The sequence below is a fragment of the Pipistrellus kuhlii genome, unplaced genomic scaffold (genome assembly GCF_014108245.1).
Source record: "Pipistrellus kuhlii isolate mPipKuh1 unplaced genomic scaffold, mPipKuh1.p scaffold_m20_p_10, whole genome shotgun sequence".
NCBI lineage: Eukaryota > Metazoa > Chordata > Mammalia > Chiroptera > Vespertilionidae > Pipistrellus > Pipistrellus kuhlii.
Window position 1 is genome coordinate 11,676,089 of NW_023425405.1, and position 24,751 is coordinate 11,700,839.

At 39.7% G+C, this 24,751-nt stretch overlaps 1 protein-coding gene across 8 annotated transcripts in view; it reads right to left on the reverse strand.

The window, feature by feature from the left end:
* Positions 1 to 24,751, reverse strand: part of TNPO3 (transportin 3) — an 87,445-nt gene that overhangs the window by 10,201 nt on the left and 52,493 nt on the right. For 6 of the 8 annotated variants that reach the window (XR_006740697.1, XM_036426491.2, XM_036426473.2 and 3 more), the window contains 10 exons: positions 23,463 to 23,602; positions 21,941 to 22,132; positions 19,673 to 19,764; positions 18,744 to 18,820; positions 14,708 to 14,768; positions 12,812 to 12,988; positions 8,179 to 8,295; positions 7,231 to 7,325; positions 5,874 to 6,030; positions 3,175 to 3,342 (listed from right to left, as the gene is read on the reverse strand). Coding sequence is in view for 7 of the 8 variants with exons in the window: in XM_036426491.2 (XP_036282384.1) it covers positions 3,175 to 3,342; positions 5,874 to 6,030; positions 7,231 to 7,325; positions 8,179 to 8,295; positions 12,812 to 12,988; positions 14,708 to 14,768; positions 18,744 to 18,820; positions 19,673 to 19,764; positions 21,941 to 22,132; positions 23,463 to 23,602 (1,276 nt within the window). In the remaining variant the exon portion in view is untranslated. The remainder of the gene's footprint in view (positions 1 to 3,174; positions 3,343 to 5,873; positions 6,031 to 7,230; positions 7,326 to 8,178; positions 8,296 to 12,811; positions 12,989 to 14,707; positions 14,769 to 18,743; positions 18,821 to 19,672; positions 19,765 to 21,940; positions 22,133 to 23,462; positions 23,603 to 24,751) is intronic. The other 2 variants (XM_036426501.2, XM_036426482.2) reach the window with 1 other exon arrangement.

The window sequence follows — 24,751 nt, forward strand, 5'->3', positions numbered from 1 at the left end:
TTGGAATCAGACACAAAGACATGCGAGACTTCCCTTCAAAGGGGTAGGAGACATCATTTAAGAAAGAGCCTTCTTCCTTGAGAGGAAAGCCTCTTCTGGATGAGGCTATTGCTCTGTTCCTGTCATTAAACTTATACAGTATTTTAAAAATTAAATAGCTGCCAAAAAACTTTTGAGTATAAAGATCAAAGAAAGGGTAGGGACAAAAAGTATACTAAGTAGACATGTCAAAATATAAATGTAATACAAATTCATATATTTCAGGATTTTAAGGTCATCTCTCTCAGAAGTCGTGTCAATAACGTCCTTTGTGATATCAGCCCTTCTTTGGGTTAGAAAGTTCTTTCCTTGTTCAATCTAGTTGCTATTTAGAAGAATTTATTTATACCTACACAAGGTATCTTTATACCTTGCATATGCACAAAAACTGCTTGTCCTCAGCCCCCTTGCTTACTTCCTCTTCAAACTAAAAATCCAAATTCTAGAGACTTCCTCTGGATTCTTATTTTCAGTCTAATTGTTCTTCTTTGAGTCAGTTCTAATTTTTCTTCATTTTTTTTAAAGTAGAATATATACTTTGGTTATAGTTTCCAGCTGATTTTTTATAATATATGTTTTCCCATTATGTTAATTTATGGTAACAGACCAGAGAAAAGTAAATTCTACACTACAAATGCTTAAAAAGCACTGCATGGCGCACTCTCCCTCCTGGGAGCATGCTGTTCCTTTCCCCTCTCCCTCCCTCTTCTTCCCCCACGTGTATTACCTTTCCCTTTCCCTCTCCTAAGCTCCAAGGGCCCTTTAGCCTCTATAACTTGTTTCCTGAGCCTATTTCTTCCATGACTCACTTCTATCTGTGAGATTTTCTAAATAAATTTTCTCTTATAGTTTGAATATTGGCACTGAATTCTTTCTTAGCCAGAACCCAAGTACCAAAGTTGTTGAACTGAGGTCTGGTTTGACTCAACCAGTTTTTTCAATATATTTTATTGATTTTTTACAGAGAGGAAAGGAGAGTTAGAAACATCGATCAGCTGCCTCCTGCACACCCCCCCACTGGTGATGTGCCTGCAATCAAGGTACATGCCCTTGACTGGAATCGAACCTGGGACCTTTCAGTCCGCAGGCTGACGCTCTATCCACTGATCCAAACCGGTTTCGGCACTCCACCAGTTTTTAACACCTTTTCATTGTTGCCAACAATATCATCATCAATGAGAATGTGATGAGGCCCTTAGAATCTGTACCATTGAACTAGATTATAGAGGAAACAAGTGCAGTAAACCCTCATGTACAGGAAATTCAAAATTACTTGCAGGAAGCTTGTAACCGTACTCACACCAATCAGAATCAAGACTAAAAACAAAAAAGTTTAATAATTTTCCTTGGACCTTTGTTGGCCTCTGGACCCCTGTTGGTGTCCAGATGTCTGTGGCTATTAATCACCTCTTGCCTCTCCCATTTACCCTTCACTTGACATAAATGAAGCCTGAATTCTGTACTTTCTTAAGATGGATTTGAGACACCCCTAAAACTTCCCATCTTCTTGGTTGGAACCTTCACCATCAATAAACCTTTCCTTATTCCAAAAAAATACTCCATAATTTTTCAAATGTTGCCCTCAAGGAAGACAACACTCTACTCAAACAAAAAAAAAGCCCTAACTGCCAATAATGGTTTGGCTCAGTGGATAGAGCATCAGCCTGCGGACTGAAAGGTCCCGGGTTCGATTCCGGTCAAGGGCATGTACCTTGGTTGCGGGCACATCCCCAGTAGGGGATGTGCAAGAGGCAGCTGATCGATGACTCTCTCTCACCGATGTTTCTAACTCTCTATCCCTCTCTCTTCCTCTCTGTAAAAACTCAATAAAATATATTTTTTTAAAAAAAGCCCTAACTGGTTTGGCTCAGTGGATAGAGTGTCAGCCTGCAGATTGAAGGGTCCCAGGTTCGATTCCAATCAAGGACATGTCAGGGCTATGGGCTTGATTCCCAGTAGGGGGCATGCAGGAGGCAGATCAATGATTCTCTTTTATCATTGACTGGAGCACCGGTGAATCACTGACTTCGTGCATGGGTGAGGTCCCTTGGACTGGCAGGTGATCGGGACCACAGGAAGTTGGCTGGCAATAGGGACCAATCAGGGCCGGCCAGCCAGGGGAGGGACTGACGGAGGTTGGCCGGCCACAGGACGTGGCTGTGGGAGCACTGACCACTGGGAACAGCTCCTGCATTGAGCCCACTAAGACAATATATACTAATCACTGAATTTGGAGATGAACACACCAAACCAGCAGAACTTCTGGCTCAGTAGATATTAAAGTCTAACAGTAAAAGTGCAGTTTCTTTTGTGAAACTGCTGAAATTGAGGCTAAGAACTGCCATCGGTAACATAAAGCAAAATACAATGTTAACATATACATGTACTTCAAAGTTATAAGTATCTGGATCTTTTCTGGTAGACAGCTCACTTTAACTAGATCCAACTGCTTTTATATTAAATATCAAAAATTATAAATCCTATTTAAAAATAAATTATAGGACATGATATACTTTGTCACTATGTTCAAAACTTTCATGCAGCACACATAACCTGATTTATGATCATGTGGTCTACTACTGAAATTTCTTGGGCATTACTGGATAGCCTAAAAAAATTTCCATGCTCAGGTGATAAAAAACTTGAAGAAAATAGGAAGCAAATAAATGCAATAAGGAAACAAATCAAGTATATATTGTGGACTAGTTTTACAATATACCTATATGCCTCCAAATGCTCTGACAAGTTTTATTACCAGGGAACCATACATGCTATCTAAGGAGAATGAAGTTAATTAACACTTTTTAAATAACCTGTAACACTATACAAGGCATACATGGGCATTTTCTACAAATGAACACATTTCTCATTGATGACCACAGAGCTGAATTCAATACTTACTATTCACTTATGGTAATTTATAAGCCATACAACAGTGATAAAAATATGCTTTCAATAACCCAGTGATGAATCAATGGCCTCATGTGACCTCCTTTGTCTAACAATTAAACTTAGCAATATGCCTAAATTAGGTTCCATGAATGTTCAACAGGGCTGCTTTCAAAGGTATAGCTGGCCCTAAGGAACCAAAGTTTAGGCCAGGGAGAAATGGGCCCCTTAGGAAAATAATCTTACCGGCCTGTCAACCTGCATGATCTCCCAGAGCACTTCGGCCACATCTGGTAAGGTGTAGGGAGGGAGACAAAAGCAGCAGGTGTGGAGCAGCTGGCTTACAAGCTGCTGTCCCAGCTGATTCATCACCTGTCCAATCAATTCTTTCCGTAATTCAAAGTCCTCTTCATGCTGTAAAAAAACCAGAGCAATGGATAAGTTCTAATTCAACTTTCCAAAGACCAAGTACTCTTTCCCTTTTAATCTAGCACAGCATTATCAATGGGTGAGCTGTAATAATTTTTAAAACATGCAAAATCTGACTATTTAGCCAGGGGCCTAGGCCTCTTTTTGTAAAAAAAAAAAAAAAAAAAAAAAAAAAAAAGACAACAACTAATAGAATAGCCATGCAGTGTGAATCAATCAAAATCATGCCTTTTTAAAATTTCTCAGACTGGCAAAAATAAATAAATATATATATATTGGTGTGCTGCAGAATTTTAGTAATTAGTTTATGTGTGCCATGAGATGAAAAAGGTAAAAATTGCTGATCTAGTAATTTCTCTTTCCCAGGAAAGAAAATATATATATTATATAGCAGGAGGATTCACAAAGCCCACCAAATGTTTCATCATGAAGAAAACATTGAGTTTAGTATCAAAGAAATAGACATGGGTTTCAGCTAAAATTAACCCTTAGATTTTTCATGAAAAGAATACAGAAGAGACACAATGGTTAAAGATTAAGGCTAGCAATTTTCTTAATTTTTTTTTTTGTGTGAAAAATAACAAAGTATTCTGATTTCCTTTTTGAAAACCAACTGAGACGATCCAAAATGGTGGTGGAGTAAGTGGAAGCTACACTGTCACTCTCCCAGGACCAAACTGGAAACGCAACTAAAACACAGAAAACCCACCCTGAAAAATCAACTAAAGACTAGCTGGAGAGACACCTGATAATCAAGGATAGAAAGTGGAGACTGCATAGAGATTGGTAGGAAATGGGGAAGACCAAAAGAGCTGGCTGGATCCTACAGACAGCAGCTGAGTTCTGAGAAATATCTCAGTTGTGGGGGTTTCCCACTGAGAACTCTGAGGTCTAAACCCCAAGCTAGGTCTAAAACAACAAAATTGTAAAAGGTACCCACATAACAACTGTATATGAAAAGCAGCTGGGTTCTGACAGTGAAATAACTGGAATTGCAGGAACCCTCTTAAAGGGCCAACACACAAACTTTAGTATCCAACCACTCACCTTGGGCAGAGGAAGGGCAGATTAGAATGAATTGATGGGAGCAGAAGCCAGGATTGGGGGCTTTGGAGTTGGAAATAGGGAGCAGCCCCCAATGGCTTCCTGTGCTGAGTCATTTCCTCTGCTGAGGAGGAAAGCATTCTCCTGTGGACCTTTGCTATGAGGTAGTTTTTGCCTGGGGGGAAGGCAGTTGCCCCACCCTGCTGGAAGACCTCTTGCTCCATACTGTGTTTGACAGCCTGAGGCTAATCAAGTCTGACTGTCAATAGGAATGCAGGCAGAGGCGGGTTTCTGGAGGCTTTGAGACTTTGTCTGATCTAATTCCAGACCTGGGGCTAGGAAAAGCAGAACCTGGTGCACATCTTGGTCCTTTCCAAAGGTACCCAGCCCCAGCAGGAGGAGCCACAAACCGTGGATTGCTGATAGCTCCAAACCAGATACTCAGGGCCAATCAGAAACAGTATCTGACATTGTCCTACCCTAGAGATTTTGAGTTGTAGTAGATCTACCTAATACACAGACACAAACCCATCAGGCAGCCAAAGTGGGGAGACAAAAAAAATAAGCTCCAAATGAGAGAATAAGAGAGTTCTCCGGAAGAACTAAATGAAATGGAGATAAGACATTTATGAGACACAGAGTTCAGAAATAATGATGGCAAAGATGCTCAAGCTATGAGAAAAGATACATGACATAGCACTTGTAAAGAACACACTGGAAGGAATATAAAGCAGATTAGGGGAAGCCAAGGATTGGATCAGTGAATTAGAAGACAGGGTAGAAAAGGAAAAAAAAAAAAAATCACTCAATCAGAGGACCAAAAAGAAAAAAAGGAAAAACAAAAACAAAAAAACAAAAACAAAAAAAAAACCAGGACAGTTTAAGGGAGCTGTGGAACAATAAGAAATGTAACAATATTTGCATAATAGGAGTGCCAGAAGGGGAATAAAGTGAGGAAGGGATAGAGAATGTGTTTGAAAAAGTAATGATAAAATAGTTCCCTAACCAGGTGAAGGGAAAAGTCACACAAGTTCAGGGGCCACAGAGAGTTTCAATCTCAAGCAAGAAGAACCTAAACAGGTCCAAGCCCAGACACATCATAATTAAAATGCCAAAAATTAAAGACAGAGAATCTTAATGGCAGAAAGAGAAAAGCAAACTGTTACCTACAAAGGAACTCCCATAAGGCTGACACCTGATTTCTCATCAGAAACTCTATAGGCCAGAAGGAAATGGTATAAAGTACTCAAGGTAATGGAAATAAAGGATCTAAAGTCAGATTACTATATCCAGCAAGACTATCATTCAAAATAGATAGTGAAATAGTTTCCCAGATTAAAAAAAAAAAAAAGGCTAAAGAAGTACATCACCACTAAGCCAGCATTATAAGACAGATACCCTTAAGGAAATGAGGAAGCAATATGAGAAGATAATGAGCTGCAAAGTAGAAAACTTACAATGTTTATACTTACATCATTGGCTACCCCTGTGTGGATGAGGTCTCGTAGGAACCTCATGACACTACAGTTGGCATCCCGGTGGTCCAGGGTAGTAGAGGCAATGGCCCACTGTAAGATAGGGATGACCACCTGGCTCCTCAGCAAGGTAACAGGGCTACGCTGAATAAACCTGGTGTGGAAAGACATGCTGGTGTAAATGACAGGAAAAGGCCATAAAAGCAGCCAGGATAAAAGACAGAACTATGGAGAAAGTAAAAAGATCAGTGGTTGCTAGGGTTTGAAGAGGAGAAAGGGACAAATAGGTGGAGCACAGGGGATTTTTAGGGTAGTAAAACTATTCTGTACAAATACTATAATGATGGATGCATGTCATTATACATTTGTCCAAAACCATAGAAGGTAAACCACCAAGAATAAAACCTAATGTTTTATTATGTGTCAAGGCTGGTTAATCAATTCTAACAAACCACTCTGGTGAGGGATGCTGTTGATAGTGAGGGAGATGGTGGGGGTGGGGAAGCAGGAAGTATATGGAAACGCTATTACTTTCCATTCAATTTTCCACAAGGTTTCTCAGATCTTTTAATGTAATGGAGAATCTCCAAGAAAAACAATATTTTTCCAAGTTATTTTCACCAGGTACAAAGAATGTCTCTAGGAATTAGTTTTTCAAGGAATATGTACTGGGAAAACAGATTGACAACCCACCCATATAAACTGGAGGGGGAAAAACTCACACATTTTTCTAACTTGTCCAAAAACTTAACATCTACACTTAATAATGGTTTATATTTTTATAAAAGGTTTTATGTTCACTAACTGGTTTGATTAAAATTCCTTAGTGAGAGACTAAGAAGGAACTCAAAGATTTGACAATAACGTCAGTGTTACTGGTAAAAGGAATTTAAGCACTAGGTGAGGTGGCAGGTTAGTGGCAGAGCTGGGAAGTGTAACACCAGATAACTTCTAAGCACTTTAAAATCCTAAGTATGTTTTTCTGAAATATTATCTACTCAAAGAAAAATTTGAGGTGAAGGCTGATATTACAGCAGCATACAAAGTTAAAATCACAAGGTATTTTAGGGATTATCTTGTCCAATGTTTTTACCAAGCTCAATTTTACTGTCCTGCATGTGTTTCCTCCTTCAAAATAGGAACTCAGTCACTTTCCCCTGCTCCCATCCAATTCCTTTTCTTCACTTATGGGGATAATCTGGTTCAAAATTTAACTTTGGGTTATGAATGATTAATCTACCTACTTCACTTAAGTCAATTCATAAAGAAGGAAAGAGTCAAGTGTTAGGTGACAAGTCTAAGCAGTTTTTGGAATGAATAATAAAAGAAAGGGTTGCTCTTTGGAAGAACTGACCTGGTGGCTAGCCTGAACAGGTCATCCACGGTGTCAGGGTGATTCTGGAGCCCATTTTGCTGTTCTAGGAGTTGAAAGGTGGGGATGCACAGTGCCTAAAACAGAAGTGATTTTAAATCAAATACTTGTATTTAAATGTCACAGCATTCAGACTTGCTAAACATCACAACACACACAAAAGGAACAAAGAGGGGGAAAGCACAGACATACACAAAAAAAGGACTGACAAAAATAAGATCAAGAAAAGGATGATGGAAAGCTCTCTCAGTTGACTTAGTTTTCATAAATGAAAGCCACATTTTAGGAAGGATTGATGGTGTAGATTCTAGTTGATGAAGGTGGATAGATATCATTTCAAAGCTTTAGAAGTTCCTGAGAATAAAGACTGTACTTATATGTACTAAACTTGGTCAGTGTGCTAAAGGAGTAAATGAAGTTTTAATAATAATAGATGAAGTTTTAAAGGAAAATACATCTTGAAGAAAAGGAGTATCATAATTTAACTCCCTAATATATTCCCACCCATCCTCCACCCCCATAATTAGAGAGGGGAGAACGGGGGGTTTGGGGGGGTTAGTATATCAGAAACTTTTCCAACGTCTGCTATTTACCCTAAGACCAAATGTGCTGAGTAAACTTGTTCACTGGCTGTTTCAGGCAAGAATTTAAATTCAGTTGCCCACCTCCCCACTCCTCAAAAAATCCCTATCTCTGGATTACATAATTAGGCAGTAATGATCATTACATTTGTGTAGTCAATCTTTCTTTCTCCCAAGCAGGCCTGTTCAGAGAACTAGGACATTTCTATCTCCCTGTTATTAGGAAATCAACATGCCTGGGGTGGAAACATAAAGAAGCAACAGAATTAAAGACATGGTAAAGAACACACTGCTAGGCCTTTAGACCATCAAAGAACCAACACATCTATATACCCCAAAGAAAACATACCTGAAGCATGTCTAGTAATCCCTGCCGACAGCCCTCTTCCATGCCATACTCATCCACAAGGATACTGCCAAGGTACAGGAAACAGGAATGCTGATGTACATGGTACACACTCACCATCTGCCAAGGGAAAAACCAATTAATTCAACCTCTTATTGAGGTTGATACTCCTCAATAAGTATCAACTTAGAAAGCTGTTTGGAGGAAGACATTTACAGAGAGTCTAGTCTCGTTTCTTTCAGACAACATAGGAAAACATGTATAATATTTCAAGCTGAAAGACATTAAAGAACTATTTTATCCAAGGCTTGCATAATGTTTGTAAAACCATAGCATAACATACTCAAATTTTCTAACATCTAATAGTTGCTCCTATTTGCATTAAAAAAAACTTAAAAAAAAAAAAGTAGTTATATATACCAAACTAGAGGCCTGGTGCACGAAATTCATACACTTGGGGGGGTTAGGAGGTCCCCTCAGCCCAGCCTGCACCCTCTTGCAGTCCAGGAGCCCCCGGGGGATGTCTGACTGAAAGCTTAGCATTGCTCAGAGACAGGAGAGGCTCCCACCACCGCCGTGCTTGCCAGCCATGAGCCAGCTTCTGGCTGAGCGGCACCGCTCCCCTCTCCCCGTGGGAATGCGCTGACCACCAGGGGCAGCTCCTGCATTGAGTGTCTGCTCCCTGGTGGTCAGAGCACATCACTGCGACTGGTCATTCCACAGTTCAGTCAATTTGCATATTAGCCTTTTATTATATAGGATTAAACTACGCCTTCATCTTGGAGGCTGTGAAAGCATTATTTCAATTCTGAGTTGCTCCTAAACTTCTTTATTTCATCTTCTAAGTAAAAAACAGTGTTTAAAATTAAGGTATCCTTCTCAAAAGAATAGAAATTTAATATAATACACACATTTAAATTAAATGATTTGTTTAGGATTTTTACCCTACTATTCTCCAAAAATCAAGAGGCATCTATCTATACATTCATCTATTTGAAATGCCATCACAACACCCATGCACTTAAGTTATATAAATTCAGTTCTATAAAAGTAGTGAGGGCTGAAGGATAGAGTAATTGACTCTTAACAGCATATACCATAGAATGAGCATGAGATGAGAACTATGAATCTATTCAGTGCTGTATACTCAAAAAATATATGCTCTACTTAATGAATAATGATTTAAGTCAGGGGTTGGCAAACTGTCTTAAAGGGCCAGATAATAAATAATTTAGGCTTTGCCAGTCATACAATCTTCTGACTATCATTTTGCCACTGTAGCACAAAAATAGCCAATAAATAATACTTAAATGAATAAGCATGGCAATCACTCATTAAAATTTTATTTACAAACTACAGGACAATCAGCTCTAGTTTATTTACCCCTTTTTCTATGGGACTTTTAAGAATAATTTTCACTTTTGCCACATGTACTGACTTTAGAACGCACTTCCTATGTAAGGTCCTGCCCCACTCTATTGGGTTGATCACATATTTAATTAACAGGAATAAAAAAAAACCCCAAAAAACCAAAGTCATGAGATATCCTCCAACAGCAAAGGGACTTTAAAATCAAGTTATATTGGACTTAGAAAGTATTACACCAACTGGACCCCTAACCAGAGGTGGACACAGTCTAAATGCAAACATATACTGCAGTAGTTAAGAGTATAGAAAACCACTAATCATTAAAATTCTATTTAAATATGTACCTGGAATAAGCTGGAGGAGAATCCAAGATGGCTGCACAGGTAAACACCTAGCCGCAGCCACACACAACAATTTCAATAAAATACAACTAAAATACAAAATGGACATTACCCAGAAGTACAGGAAAGTCGACTGACTGGAAATTCTACGAGAAGCAAGGAGAAAGCCAGAAGGAAGAGCGGAGGAGCTGTAAAAGCCTAAGGTACGGAGACACGCAGCGCGTGGAGAGGACGGAGCTGGAGAGGAGGGAGGCTGAATGCCTGGCTGGTGTTACCTAGCAGGAAGGAGATAAAAGCTCCGACTGTGCTGGGCCCCAGTTCCAACTGTTCTGAACCCCAGTTCTAGGCCAGACCCTGGGGACCCAGGCTCAAAGAGAGGGAGCTGCGCTATAAGGCAGAACCCCGGGGGGGGGGGAGGGGGGGGGGCGGTGAAAAAGGAGGTCCCGGAGGCGCGCACATTGCGCGCAGAGAAGGGACAGTTGGCTGTGCCGCGGGATTGCCCTGGCGGGAAGGAGACAGGGGCTCCAGACTGCTCTGAATGCCACCTCCAACTCCACTTCCAACTGAACTGAACCCCAATACCGGGCTCATTGGGGGAGAGCCTAGACTATTTGGTAGCAGGCGAAAATCGAGGGCACCTTTCTCTCAGAGGCACTTGCAACAAGTACTGAAGGACCCTGAGACCCAGGAGCTGTATGGGGCGGGGCTGACGGAAGCCAAAGCTGTAGGCTCCGCCCTGAAACCCCGCCCCCTCAGGGAAGCTGTGAAAATGCCGAGACAAAATAGAATACAAACAACGAAAGAAATGGAGGACAAAAAGTGACTGGATATAGAGTTCAAATCTACGCTTATAAGGCTTTTCAAGAATTTCCTAGAAAAGATCGATAAGACCTATGAGGATATGAAAAGGGATCAACTAGAATTAATAAGGAACCAACAAGAAATGATAAGGGATCAACAAGAAATAAAGAATACATTGTCTGAAATAAATAATATTATACAGAGTCCTAAAAACAGAACGGAAGATCGCAAGAATCAAGTCAAAGATTTGGAACATAAAGAGCCAGAAGACACTCCTCCACAGAAGCTAGAAGGCAAGAGAATCCAGAAAGTTGAAGATAATGTAAGAAACCTTTAGGACAACTTCAAGCAAACAAACATCAGAATTATGGGGGTCCCAGAAGATGAGAGAGAGCAAGATATCGAAAACATACTGAAGGAAATAGTGACAGAAAACTTCCCCCACCTGGTGAAAGAATTAGACTTACAAGTCCAGGAAGCACACAGAACTCCAAACAAAAGGAATCCAAAGACGACCACACCAAGAATTAAAATTCCAAGAGCAAAAGACAAAGAGAGAATATTAAAAGCAGCAAGAGAAAAGCAGGTAGTTACCTATAAAGGAGCACCTATATGATTGTCAGCTGATTTCTCAACAGAAACCATGCAGGCCAGACGGGAATGGCAAGAAATATTCAAGGTGATGAATAGTAAGAAACTACAGCCAAAGATAATCTATTCAGCAAAGCTATCACTCAGAATCGAAGGTCAGATAAAGAGCTTCACTAATAAAAAAAAGCTAAAGGAGTTCATCACCACCAAACCAGAATTATATGAATTGCTGAAGGGGGTTCTTTCAGAAGAGAAAGTAAATAAAGATAAAAATTATGAACAACAAATACGTAAATATTAACAAGTAAATCTAAAAACCAAGGAAATTAAAAAAAAAAATCTGATGAACAATATTAACTGTTGAATATAATAGAATCAGAGGTATGGAAGGGGAGTGAACTGATGATTCTTGGGGAAAAGGGGAGAGGAGGATGTGGGAAGAGACTGAACATAAACTGTGCACCTATGGATGAGGACAATGGGGGGTGGGGAAAGGGCAGAGGGTGGGGTGGGAACCTGGTGGAGGAGAGCAATGGAGGGGGGGAAGGAACATTTGTAAAAATATGAACAATAAAAATTTATTAAAAATAATAAACAAATAAAATATGTACCTGTACAAATTTTAATCAAATCTACAAATTTAAGTAGGGGAGATCATGCAAATGTCAACTGACACTGCACTAGCATGACCCTAGTTGAGAGGGTGCTTCCTTAAGAATGAAGTACCAGGGTGCAGAATTTAAGGTAGCACTCACTGTCAGGGTCAGCTGCTGAGGGTGTGTGGCACCTTAAAATCTTCACTGTCTGTACCCTGTCCAGGTGGAGAAGAATCGCTTTAGGTTGGGTGGGTGAGTGTTGTCTAGCAGTTTTCCTCACAGTGCAAGAGCAAAATTTAAGAAGGCACTTGCTTAAGAGTCCTACACATGTAGGATTGGCACTGGCCTTGCCTCCCTCAGTTTTGGGCACACAGCACCTCACTTGCCTCAGTCTAGTTCTGGCTCTGCTATGAGGTTAACATCAACACAAATTACTTAGTGAACTAAGTCACAAGTCACAGATGTCTCATAGATTGTAGTTCTAGGTATAATCTTAGAGAACTTCATTAGTGAGTCATACCATCTTAGTAATATATCAATCTTGGTCATTAAAAGAGTCAAATTTATACCTTGACAAATAAGAAACTTATATGAACAATGTTCAATATAGTTAAAAATCCCTTTGGGCTAAAAAATTGCAAACTTTGACTTAACACATTTAAAAAAAGGAAATTAATGCACTGATATATTATACAAGAGCTGAACATTAAAGTCATTCTCTTTTCCTAATTTCACACTGGAATGTATTGCTAATTAGACTTCACTATACAGATAAGATTATAGACAACATACCTACCACAGGCACTACTTAACCTCTTTCAAAGAATTTTTTTTTTCATATTCAATTAATACAAGTGTTTCATCATCAGAGTTTTTGTTCCAAAGGCTCCTATTTCAAATTCTGTACAGGTTACATTTTCCCTCTTGTAGAGAACTTACCTGTGTGACTAGTGGCTGCAGCAGGGCTGCAGATCCTTTGCCTACACAGCGAACAGCAAAGCGAAGGCATCTGCAACAACGTTCTACAATCCGATTATCAGCCCGATGCTTATTTAAAGTCTCAGATAAAACTGGCCATATCTGAATCAAAAGTGAAAAAACATAAGAAAGAAAGAGCTGAAAAAAAAAATGCTTTCAAGTTGGTAGCATTATATTTGGTTTTCAAATAATTTGGAAAAAGCTTTCATTGTAAGAAACACACATAGCCTGATTCTGACCAGTGTATATGTGTATGTACATGTGTGGAGATTCAAAATACTATTCATCACTAAAACCCAACCGCTTCTAAGAGAAGCACAATGACTCTTCAGAACAGGAAGGGGAGCTTGTCTAACTTTACTAGAGGACAAAGATATGCATTTTCCTAAACTTTGAACTTCCTGATTTAGGGTGGGAAGAGTTACAGAAGAAGAAATGTTTAAGGCAGTTCCAAGAAGTTGAAAGACCTTGAACAAATGGAATAAAGGAAATAGCATTGATACCGTTGAACACTTAAGAACATTTGGTGTGGCCCATCCCATAGTCTGAAAAGCAAATACTTCTCCCATCAAGGCCCAACCCTGCTTAGCTTCCGAGATCAGATGAGATTAGGCACATTCAGGGTGGTATGGCCAGAGACTGCAAAGCACTTTTCAAACATACCTTTTGATCCTTACATTACCTTCAGTGAAAGAAGCATAAGGGAAGTATGTTATCAATAGGGAAATTAAAGCAAAGAAGGCTTAATTAGCTTTGTCAAAGAAAATGTTGCTAGTATTAATCAGTCCTCCTAGCAATTCTAGGATTCACATAATCTCTCCCACTTCTTTGGCCTTTCTTTCTTTTTCTTTTTTTTTTTTTTTTTATAATATATTTTATTGATATTTTACAGAGAGGAAGGGAGAGAGATGGAGAGCTAGAAACATCGATGAGAGAGAAACACTGACCAGCTGCCTCTTGCACACCCCCCACCGGGGATGTGCCCGCAACCAAGGTGCATGCCCTTGACCGGAATCGAACCTGGGACCTTTCAGTCCATAGACCAACGCTCTACCACTGAGCCAAACTGGTTTTGGCTTCTTTGGCCTTTCAATAAATTTTCCCATAGCCTGTTTTCTTTTTAAAAAAATCTAAAATCTACCCCTGACTGGGTTGGTTCAGTGGACAGTGTCAGCCTGTGGACTGAAAGGACCCAGGTTCGATTCCAGTCAAGGGCATATACCTTAGTTGCAGGCACATCCCCAGTAGGAGGTGTGCAGGAGGCAGCTGATTGATGTTTCTCTCTCATCAATGTTTCTACTTCTCTATCCCTCTCCCTTCCTCTCTATAGAAAATCAATAAAATATATTAAAATAAATAAATCTACACTAAGAGAAAAATGCTAATTGACCATACCTTCGCTACGCCCACAGCCAATCAGAGTATGCAAATTAACCCAACAAAGATGGTAGTTGATTTGCATATGCCGAGGGAGGAAGGAGTGAAGACTGAAGACAGCATAGAAGGAAGGGAAAGTGGAAAGCAAAGCGGATGCAGGAGGGAAAGTGCGGGTGGGGCGGGCAGCAGCAGCAGCAGAAAAGTGTACAGCAGCAGTGGAAGGGGAAGCCTGCAGGAAGCTCTGTTCTTGCAGGAATCTTCCTGCAACGGGCCCCTAGTAAATAAATAAAAATTAAAAAATCTAAAATCTAAATTATTTATTTGGATGGTTCCATTCCTCTTTTCATTGGTATTTAATTCATACCAGCAAATTAAATCTTCTATGAAACTAGAAAAAGGTACCTTCTCACTCTAGTTACCCACAGCATTGCAAGGAAAAAGGAAGAAAGTCTTGTACCACAGACATTTGTTAACACTTACTTCTTGTATGACTTTTTGGCACGGATGAGTCTGTCCATTTTCCACAATGGGATTGGTGTGTCTGCAGAAAGACAAATGGCCCAAATTAGTGAAAGAAGAACAATTTCACTGAGGACCCAGAGCCCTGTCCCTTTAGTTACTTAGTATCATTTCACCAAACAACAAAAACAAAAAACAGATAGCAAACTTATTTTTAGGACTCAAAACCATTTCCTCCTATTGCATTCAAACAAACACAAGCAAATAATCTTAAATTATCCTATCATTAATTGCCACCTTTAAGTGACTTCCACTAGAACATGTAAACTCAATCTAACTCTGGGTACGTGGGCTATGGGTGTGGGACACTAAATTATCTTTTTCATTTTTTTACCCTTTATAAACCTAAATATGTAATCTCTCCCAAATTAATAAAGAATATATATAGGTTGTCTGAATCCACAATGAGAAACCAAGCACTGCTCCTTTCCCAGCATTGAAAGTCAAAAGCTTTAGCAACTCTAGTCTACCAAAGATGTTTCTCATGGTTTTAGTCTGAACCCAGGAATACACACAACACACAGGCCCATCTAAAATATGTCAAATCCAACTATTTGTCTAGTTCTAGACTCCACTAATTTGAAGCAGAAAAAAAGAAAAAAGAAAAAAATTAAATATCAACCTCTTTAAAGGAAAAAAAAAATTCTTTAATTTTTAATATTCAACAGCAATTTATTTAAAATTTACTTTTCTTTAAATCCAGGTATTTCCATGTATTACAGATTTTCTTTCATTTATAGTGAAACTAGAAGCCTGGTGATGAAATTCATACATGGGTGGGGTCCCTAGGTCTGGCCAGCGATCAGGGCCAATTGGGGCCTTCCAGCTGCCGCCTGGGGCCTTCCTTCCTGCCGGCTGCTGGCTGGGGCCTGCCGACAGGGGGAGGGACTAGGGGAAGTTGGTCAGCTATGGGAGGTTGGCTGTGGGAGTGCACTGACCGCCAGGGGGCAGCTCCTGTGTTGAGTGTTTGCCCCTGGTAATCAGTGTGCATTATAACGACCAGTTGCTAAGGCTTTTATACATATAGACTAGAGACCCAGTGCATGAAATTCATGATGGGGGTGTGTGTCCCTCAGCCCAGCCTGCACCCTCTCCAACCTGGGATCCCTCTCACAATCCAGGACTGCTGGCTCCCAACTGCTCGCCTGCCTGCCTTCCTGATTGCCCCTAACGACTTCTGCCCGCAAGCCTGATCATCCCCTACCCAGGGGTCTTCAAACTACGGCCCGTGGGCCACATGTGGCCCACAGAGGAGTCTGATCCGGCCCGCCAGGTTTTTTGGGCAGTGAGCGCAGCCGAGGTGTTACAGTAGGAATTAGTAGTTCATATAGTCCGGCCCTCCAGCTCTCTGAGGGACCGTGATCTGGCCCCCACTTTAAAAAGTTTGAGGACGCCTGCCTAACCACTCCCCTTCCAGCCTGTTTGCCCCTAACTGCCCTCCCCTGCAGGCCTGGTCACCCCTAACTGCCCTCCCCTGCAGGTCTGGTCCCCCTCAATTGCTCTCCCCTTCAGGCCTGGGTTCCCCTCCCCCCAACTGCCTTTCCCTGCAGACCTGGTTGCCCCCAATATCCTTCCTCTGCCAGCGTGGTTGCCCCTAACTTCCCTCCCTTACAGGCTGGATCGCCCCCTATTGCCCTCTCTTGCAGGCCTGGTCCCTCCCAACTGCCCTACCCTGCTGGCCATCTTGTGTCCACATGGGGACAACCATCTTTGACCACATGAGGGCAGTCATCTTGTGTGTTGGAGTGATGGTCAATTTGCATATTATTCTTCTATTACATAGGATATGGGTTATTGTTAATAGGCTCTAAGAATGGGATGTCATTATACAAGGAAAGCATTGCACCAATTCAGATAGAGATACCTGTTGACAAAAAGTAATAAACTAAAACAATGCCTATTTTAACTTATTCCACATAGGCTTTTTTGCAATTATTACTCCACTATTCCTGTTATACCTATAGGCTTCACATAGTATAAATTATGTAACTCATTATCACTCTTTGAACACTGTCACTCAAATATTTTTTTAATCATTAGGCTCCTCTTAACTTTAAAGAAGGATTAATTTCACCATGTTAATGAAGAGCCTTTATTACTGTTTTGTATCCATACATTTCACAATGTGTCTAAAAGTGTGTGTGGTCCTTGGAATAGCAAGCAGCAGCACCTGGAAATTTATTAAATACTAGAGGTCTGGTGTACAACATTCGTGCACTTGGAGGGTGGGGGTGGAGTCCCTCAGCCCAGCCTGTGCCCTTTCGCAGTCCTGGAGCCCTCAGGGGATGTCCTACTGTGGGCTTAGGGAGTGGGCCTGATCTGCAGTTGGACATCCTTAGCGCTGCCACGGATGCCTGCTGTGCTCGCCAGCTGTGAGCCCAACTTCTGCCTGAACGGCACTCTCCCCCTGGGAGCACACTGACCACCAGGGGGCAGCACCTGCATTGAGTATCTGCCCCCTGATGGTCAGTGGGCATCATAGTGACATAGTGGGCAGCCAGTCGTTCTGCCATTGGGTCAATTTGCATATTACCCTTTTATTATATAGAATTATTATATAGGATGTAAATTATTAGTTTCAATCAAAAATCCAATCAATCAGACAATCTGGGATGGAACCAGCAATCTATGTTTTTAAATATATATATATTTCATTGATTTTTTAGAGAGAGGAAGGGAGAGGGACAGAGAGTTAGAACATTGATGAGAGAGAAACATCGATCAGCTGCCTCCTGCACAACCCCTACTGGGGATGTGCCTGCAACCAAGGTACATGCCTCTGATCAGAATCAAATCTGTATCCCTGAGTCTGCAGGCCAGCTCTCCATCCACTGAGCCAAATCGGTTAGGGCAGCAATCTATGTTTTGATAAATCATACAGGTGATTCTGAAGCATGTTAAAGTTTGAAAATCACTGATCTAGAGACCAGAAGAATTTATTACATTTTAAAGGGTTTTTTGACAGCCCTTCCCTCCCTGGGCCATGTCACATCACCCATGGACCCAGAGTAAACAGACTGGGGAAGGTCAGGTGGGAAGGGCACTCTGTGAGTCTCCCCAATGTACATGCGACCATGTCTTCCCTGCCTGGGACTCAGGAACCCTATTCTGTGAAAAAAATCCACGGAGGTTCCCAGTTTCTGCCAGGCCATTGCCCACAGTGGCCTTTCAGGTGGACTCTCGAGTGGGACCCCACCAACCCTGAGACCGATGACTTCAGCACTCTGTGCATCACCATGGGATCTGCCATCACCCAAGGTCACTGCAATTTGGAAGCCTCGGTCCTCACTTCCCTGCTCTACAAGCACTGACGTCACCAGCTCCTGGGTGCTCAGCGTACGTTTCAAGAATTTTGCTGATAACTGATTTGGGTGAACTTACCTTAGTGGCTCAGAAGGAAATGAAGTTCTTTTCCTCCATGAGGTCTATGATTCCTTAGGGATAATGAAACTATAGCTAAGGGAGTAGCTACCTAATTTTACATAGCGCTTTTCACCTTTCATATCATATTTCTCTGATGTAAAATTATCCCTGATATAGTGAGTGGGAATGCAGGATAGATACAAGTTTTATTGGCATTTTCAAAAAATTCACCAAAACGATGAAGGTAGATATTCTTTAACTGTGATTTTTATGAATTTATCCTTTGTAGATACTCTTGTACATGTACAATGATGTGTGTGAGGTTGTTTGGAGATTAGGTTGAAACAACCTTGATGTCCATCAGTAGGGGATTGGTTCACTAAAATACATCAATCCCTACAATTTTTAAAAAGATTCTTCTGACAAAGGTCTACCAAGAACAAGTTCTTAGAATTTGCCTTTGCCCAAGACTTCAGACAATGATCTTTTTTTTTCTTTCAGGCAATGATCTTAATTAAGTATTCTGACAAAGGCAATTATAGGAGAAAAAAACACCCCACTTGCATACTTCAATACACAAGGGTCTCATTTGTGCTTTTAACCCAAGACAGATATCTAGAATCTCTCTTCTTACCTAAATATTACTGCAAGACGATCTAAGAACACAGTGGGATCTGAGGATATACCATTGCTGGGCTCCTGAGACAACAGCTGAAGAGACAGACATTAACACGCAGTCATTACACATACAAACACTGCAACATACACCCTTACACATCAACCTCTGTCTCAATCTCTGTTTATTTCTGTAAAGTTACTCAAATGGTGCAAACTTTTAATTCATATTGTCAAATTACTTTCTTCCATCTCACTGCATACTGGCCAAGACTATATATTATTATACTAACATTTTAATATATAATCATTGTGGAGAAAACATAATTTAATTTTTTCCATTTATTTGTATTATGATTGAGACATTATAGAAATTATATATTAAAAGATAGTTTATATATAAGATTACTATGTGTTATGTAATCTATATTATATTCACATTCCAATTTAGCTTTATATTTTAAGAGATAAGGCAAGTTGCCCCTTATTTTTCTTTCTTAAAATTTCCACCATTATATCAGTAGAAGTGAACTTTAGAATCATTTTGTTATATTTTCCTAAAAACCCTATCAGTATGTTCACTGTTATTGCACTATACTAGTACAAGTAATTTGAGAAGAACTGCCATCTTTACATATTATTCGAGGAAACATGGTAGGTTATGGTTTTGGATGCTAACTTGAATGATATTTTTACCGTTACATCTTCTAAATGGTATTATGATATTAGTAAAAATCTATTGATTTTTAAATACTTCTGTGCATGCAGCTACTTCAAGAGACATATTAATTTTAAAAACTTTTCTGTACATTATAAAAGAGAAAGAAAAAGGAAACTTTTCAATTCATTCTTTTGGCTTTTACAAAAGATACAAGTAAATGAATAATTTTGACTTTTCCTTTTAAATATCTTAATTTGTTTCACATCCCCTTACTTAATCAAACTCACCTTTTTCAATGACATAACCTGAACAGAACATAGCTCACTAAGACATTGAGTAATCTTCTCCAGCGGTAATCTGGCTAGCACAAGTGCTGTCCCTGAGAGACAAAGGAAGATACAGATGAAGAAAGTAAAAGCTGAATTGAGGTTATTCATTGGTCTACAGCATGTGGTTAACAGAAAAGCCTGACAGGTCCCATTCTTTCAAAAAGATCAGCGCTAAGCTGCGTTGGTGGTATAGTGGTGAGCATAGCTGCCTTCCAAAAAGATCAGCACTGTTTTTTTAAATTGCAATAGTTTATTATTGATGGTCAGGTTTTTTTTTAATAGAAGCCTATTGGTTTAAAGATGTTTAAATTTATCTCCCCTTCCAATTCCTTCAAGACTTAAAATCTCCTCTACAAAGCCAATACCAAAGCTTTTTTTAAAAAAAATACATTCTTATTGATATCAGAGAGAGAAAGAGGGAGAGAGAGGATCAATGATGAGAGAAAATCATTGATCAGATGCCTACTGCATTCCCCTTACTGGGGATTGAGTCAGCTACCCAGGCATGTGCCCTAACCAGTAATCGAACTCTGACCTCCTGGTTCATGGGTCAACACTCAACCACTGAGTGTTGGATCCAAAGCTATTTTTATATAGCAAAGTACAATAGCTCTAAAACTTCCCCGAGACCCTGACTTAGTAAGTCATAGAGAACCTTTATTTTTGATAAGTCCCATGGGCAATTTTTATCATCAGAGAAATTGGAGAAATATAAACAATATATTTTTTTTTACAAGAATGGGCTGAAATTAGAGATTTAATTCTTTTCTACCATAACAGAATCTATGAAAGGGGCTAAAGTATTCTTGCTGCGCATCAATTTCTTTCTTTTTTCTTTTTAATATATATATTTTATTCTTTTTTTTTTTTTTTTTTTTTTTTTTACAGAGAGGAAGAGAGAGGAATAGAGTCAGAAACATCGATGAGAGAGAATCTTTGATCAGCTGCCTCTAGGGGATGTGCCCGCAACCAAGGTACATGCTCTTGACCAGAATTGAACCTGGGACCTTTCAGTCGCAGGCCGACGCTCTATCCAATGAACCAAACTGGTTTCAGCTGGCATCAATTTCTTTATCTATAAAATGAGTGCTTTGAACAGGAAAGTAGTAGTAAGCCTGCCTTTTTTGTTGTTTTTAAATAGTTGCAAAAGCCCCTTTCCTTACATTTCCCCCAAATGAAATCTTAACTTGGAGCTCTAATAAGATAGATTGGGGGGGGGGAGGTAGTTAGGTTAAAGTGGAGACTTGGCCTCCCTCTTTTCACAATCCCCATCAACTGCGGAAGCACCTCCCCCCCACCCGCCCCAAACTCAAAGGCTGATGTGTAAAACGATATCCCTTCTAGGCCCAAAATTCCTTGATTATCTCTAAAATTTCATTAAAAAAAAAAAGAAATCAATCCATAAATCTTCAAATGTGAATAAAAAAACGGAATGATTCTTCCTGACAGCCTATTAGCCATGGATATATAGACTTTTGTTTAAAATTAGATTTTAAGTGAAAATCTAACTTAAATATAATTGTTTCTTTTAATTCATTCTTACAGAACTAAACAGTTTGTAACTAAAAACAGTTTTCTATGTCTAGACTGGGATGCCACATTCTATTACAGGTCATATGTCACTTCAGCATAAAGGTTAAATCTCTCTAGAAAATGACAAGATGGCATCAATAACCACAATAGTAGTTATGAAGAATGTCTGACTCTAACTTAATATCTTATTACCTATGCATTCAAAGGGAAACAACAAAAACCCATGCTACAAAATCTGTCTTTAAAACAACGCAGGTATACTGGCTAGTAAGGAACCTAGTCATAGAGGTGACAAAGGACAGAGCTAGCTCACACATAAGGTCATCCAGTATTGCCCAGGCTGTTTGCCACTCACACTGGCTTAAAAAATGCTCACAGTTCCTATTACCAATTTTGTATTTGATATACTCCCATATGTTCTCAACCACCAGTTGTAAGGATTTCACTACCTCACAGTCATTTGTTTTCAGAAAGTTTAGCTAGAAAGCATTTTCTAAGAGTCAATAAACTGTCAACAGTTGACTACTCATAGCATAAATGTTCTTGCTTTCATAACAATCTTCTAAATATTTAAAAATAGGCATCATGTTTAAAGTCTCTTCTAAGTCTTTTTCCCCCCTAGTCATAATATCTCAATAACCCTCAGAAGTGGCTTAAAAGAGACTGTTCCTGGTTAATATCATAAGTAAATACCTTTCAACAAGCCCACAGCAGCTTCTGGAGACAACATGAAGGAATCGAGGGAACGGGCAATCTCCAGAAGTCCATTAAAGTGCTGAGCCATGTGGTCTCGGCAGACAGAACAAATGTTATGAATGGCTTTGGCTGCAGCAGAAGCCAGAGGCTTTTCACACAGGCCTTTCATCAAATAGCCCAATACAGGGTCTAAGGAAAAAAACCATACGGTAAAGATTACATATTTGAAACTTAAGGAAAAGTTCTTGTTTACTATAATAGATGTTTACATTCTCTTTCTTTTTAAAGCAAAAGAACCATTTTAAAAAATAAAATGTGTTCAAACCTCAATATATAGAACATAAAAATGGAGAGCCCTGAGTCTTAGTCATCTTCCCATCTCTTTCCTCATGGACAATCAAATGCTGCTTGTTGCTAGTGCTTCACAGAGCAGTTTGGAAACCACTGGTGGATATGACCATCCAAGTATCTATATATACACTGAGTGGACATATTATTATGACCTCTGAACGCATAATAATCTGGCCACCCAGCGTATATAAATATATACATATTAGAGGCCCAGTGCATAAATTCATGTATGGATGGGGTCTGGCCGGCCTGGCCAGGAGGAGGGAACATGGGCTGTTGGCGGGCCTGCCTGCTGGTCAAACTCCTGGTTGGGGAACAATTTGCACATTAGCCTTTTATTATATAGGATATACACTGAGAGGCCAGATTAATATACATTCAGAGATCACAATAATCTGGCCACTCGGTGTATAAAAGCCTAAGCGACCAGCCAACTGGTGGACTGGTAGCTATGATGTGCACTGATCACCAGGGGGCAGATGTTCAATGCAGGAGTGGAACCACAGGCATGGAAACATGGGACAGACTGATGAATCTCGGGAGAGGGGAGGAGGGTGGGAAGACCTTATATGCATACTAGAGGTCCAGTACAGAGATTTGTGCACTAGTGGGGTCCCCTGACCTGGCCTGTGCCCTCTCGCAATCCGGGACCTCTTGAGGGATGTCAGAGAGCCAGTTTCGGCCCAATCCCCGCAGGCCAGGCTGAGGGACCCCACTGGTGCACGAATCATGCACCGGGCCTTTAGTTAAGACTATAAGGAAAAATGTAAAGCTCAGAGAGCTACCAATATACTCACAGGTGAGTCACTTTGTAAAAATAGCTGACATTAATAAGAACAATGATAGTTATCTAAAACTGACACTTTTATACTTGCTTCTTTATAGTTACAAAGGGCCTTAAAACATGCAGATGGATCTTTAGTACTTCTGGAAGAATTAATTCATCATATTCTACTTTTTACAAAATATAAGTGTTCCAAAAAAAGGGTTTTAAAGGTGAATTTCTATAAAGCAAGTCAACTAAGCAATAACTCATAAAATATTTACTTTCAGTGCCTAGAAACATTCTACCTAGCAATATGCAAGAAAACAAGAGCAAACATAAGAGAAAGAAAGAAAATCAGAAAAATCAGACACAGCAGTGGCTGAGGGCAGAGTTCACACATACCAAGGAAATGAGGATTTCGATCAACCACTTCGCTCATTTCTCCAACCAATTCAATGCTGGTGTATCGCACAGCTGTATGTACAGTCTCTGGGAGACGGACAACTCCTTCTAGGACCTCTACAAGCGTTGGATTGTTCTCCCTGTGTACAGAAGGCAAGCACTCAGAGTTCCTGATTTCAGAGATCAGGTTTTGGCTAAGAAACAGGCTGCAATGATACAAATCATTGCTAAAGGGCTTCTTTCTAAATAATTTATCATTTGGATAAAAGTACTTAACACCTGATATGAAAGGTTTTTAAATCCTAGGAAATGGGGGGAAAGAAAGAAATGGAAGATATAACTGTTTCAGAAGAAGCATACTGCTCCTTAATCTTTAGAATGTCAATGTCTAAAGATACATTCTGCTACCAAAAAAGGCTCTTCAAACTGGAGAGGCAGGCATTTACTATGGTTGCATTTAAAGAATCTTTTATATTTATTCCTATATCTGCAGCACCTAGAACAGTGCCTGGCACATAGTGGGCACTCAACAAATATTGCTGAATGGCTAAGTAAATGAATGAATATTTCTTACAGACCACTTTTTATTAGTTGTTATTCTCCAAAAGATTTCTTACAGCTGGATACTAAAAACTTTAAGAACACTTAAGCATGAGTGAGCCAGTTAACTAACTAAAGGAACAAGAAGAATATAAGTTGAAGAAAGAAAATTAAAGGCCAATATCCCTGATGAATATAAATGCTAAAACTCTCAACAAAATATTAGCAAATCGGTTCCAGCAATATTTTAAAAAGATCATACACCATGACCAAGTGGGATTTTTTCCAGGGATGCAAGGATGGTACAATATTCACAAATCAATAAACATGATATATCACATAAACAAACAAAAAGAATATAAGTTGCAGGAACAGGTAAAGGAAAATTAAAGTTAACAAGTACTTTCCACAGCTCCATGAATTTATTTTTTCCTTTTTTCTTATCTTTTTCCCCCCACTCCCCAAGAATGCTAGCTAAAGTTATTTAAGCAGAGTGAGGATGCCTCCAAAGTGGTAGAACATAATCCAGAAATAAAAGATGTTTAAAATGTACATAATATTATGAATTGAGCACTACGTGCTGATAAACTACGTCTATTAGTCCTTTATATACATTAAAAAATTACACTCATGCAGATGGCTTGAGATGTGGATAAATAAAAAACAAAATAAAATCTTGTTTCCCAGGGACACTAAAGTTATTACTGATACTCTTACCTTTTTTCACACCAACACGTGTCAGTTAAAAT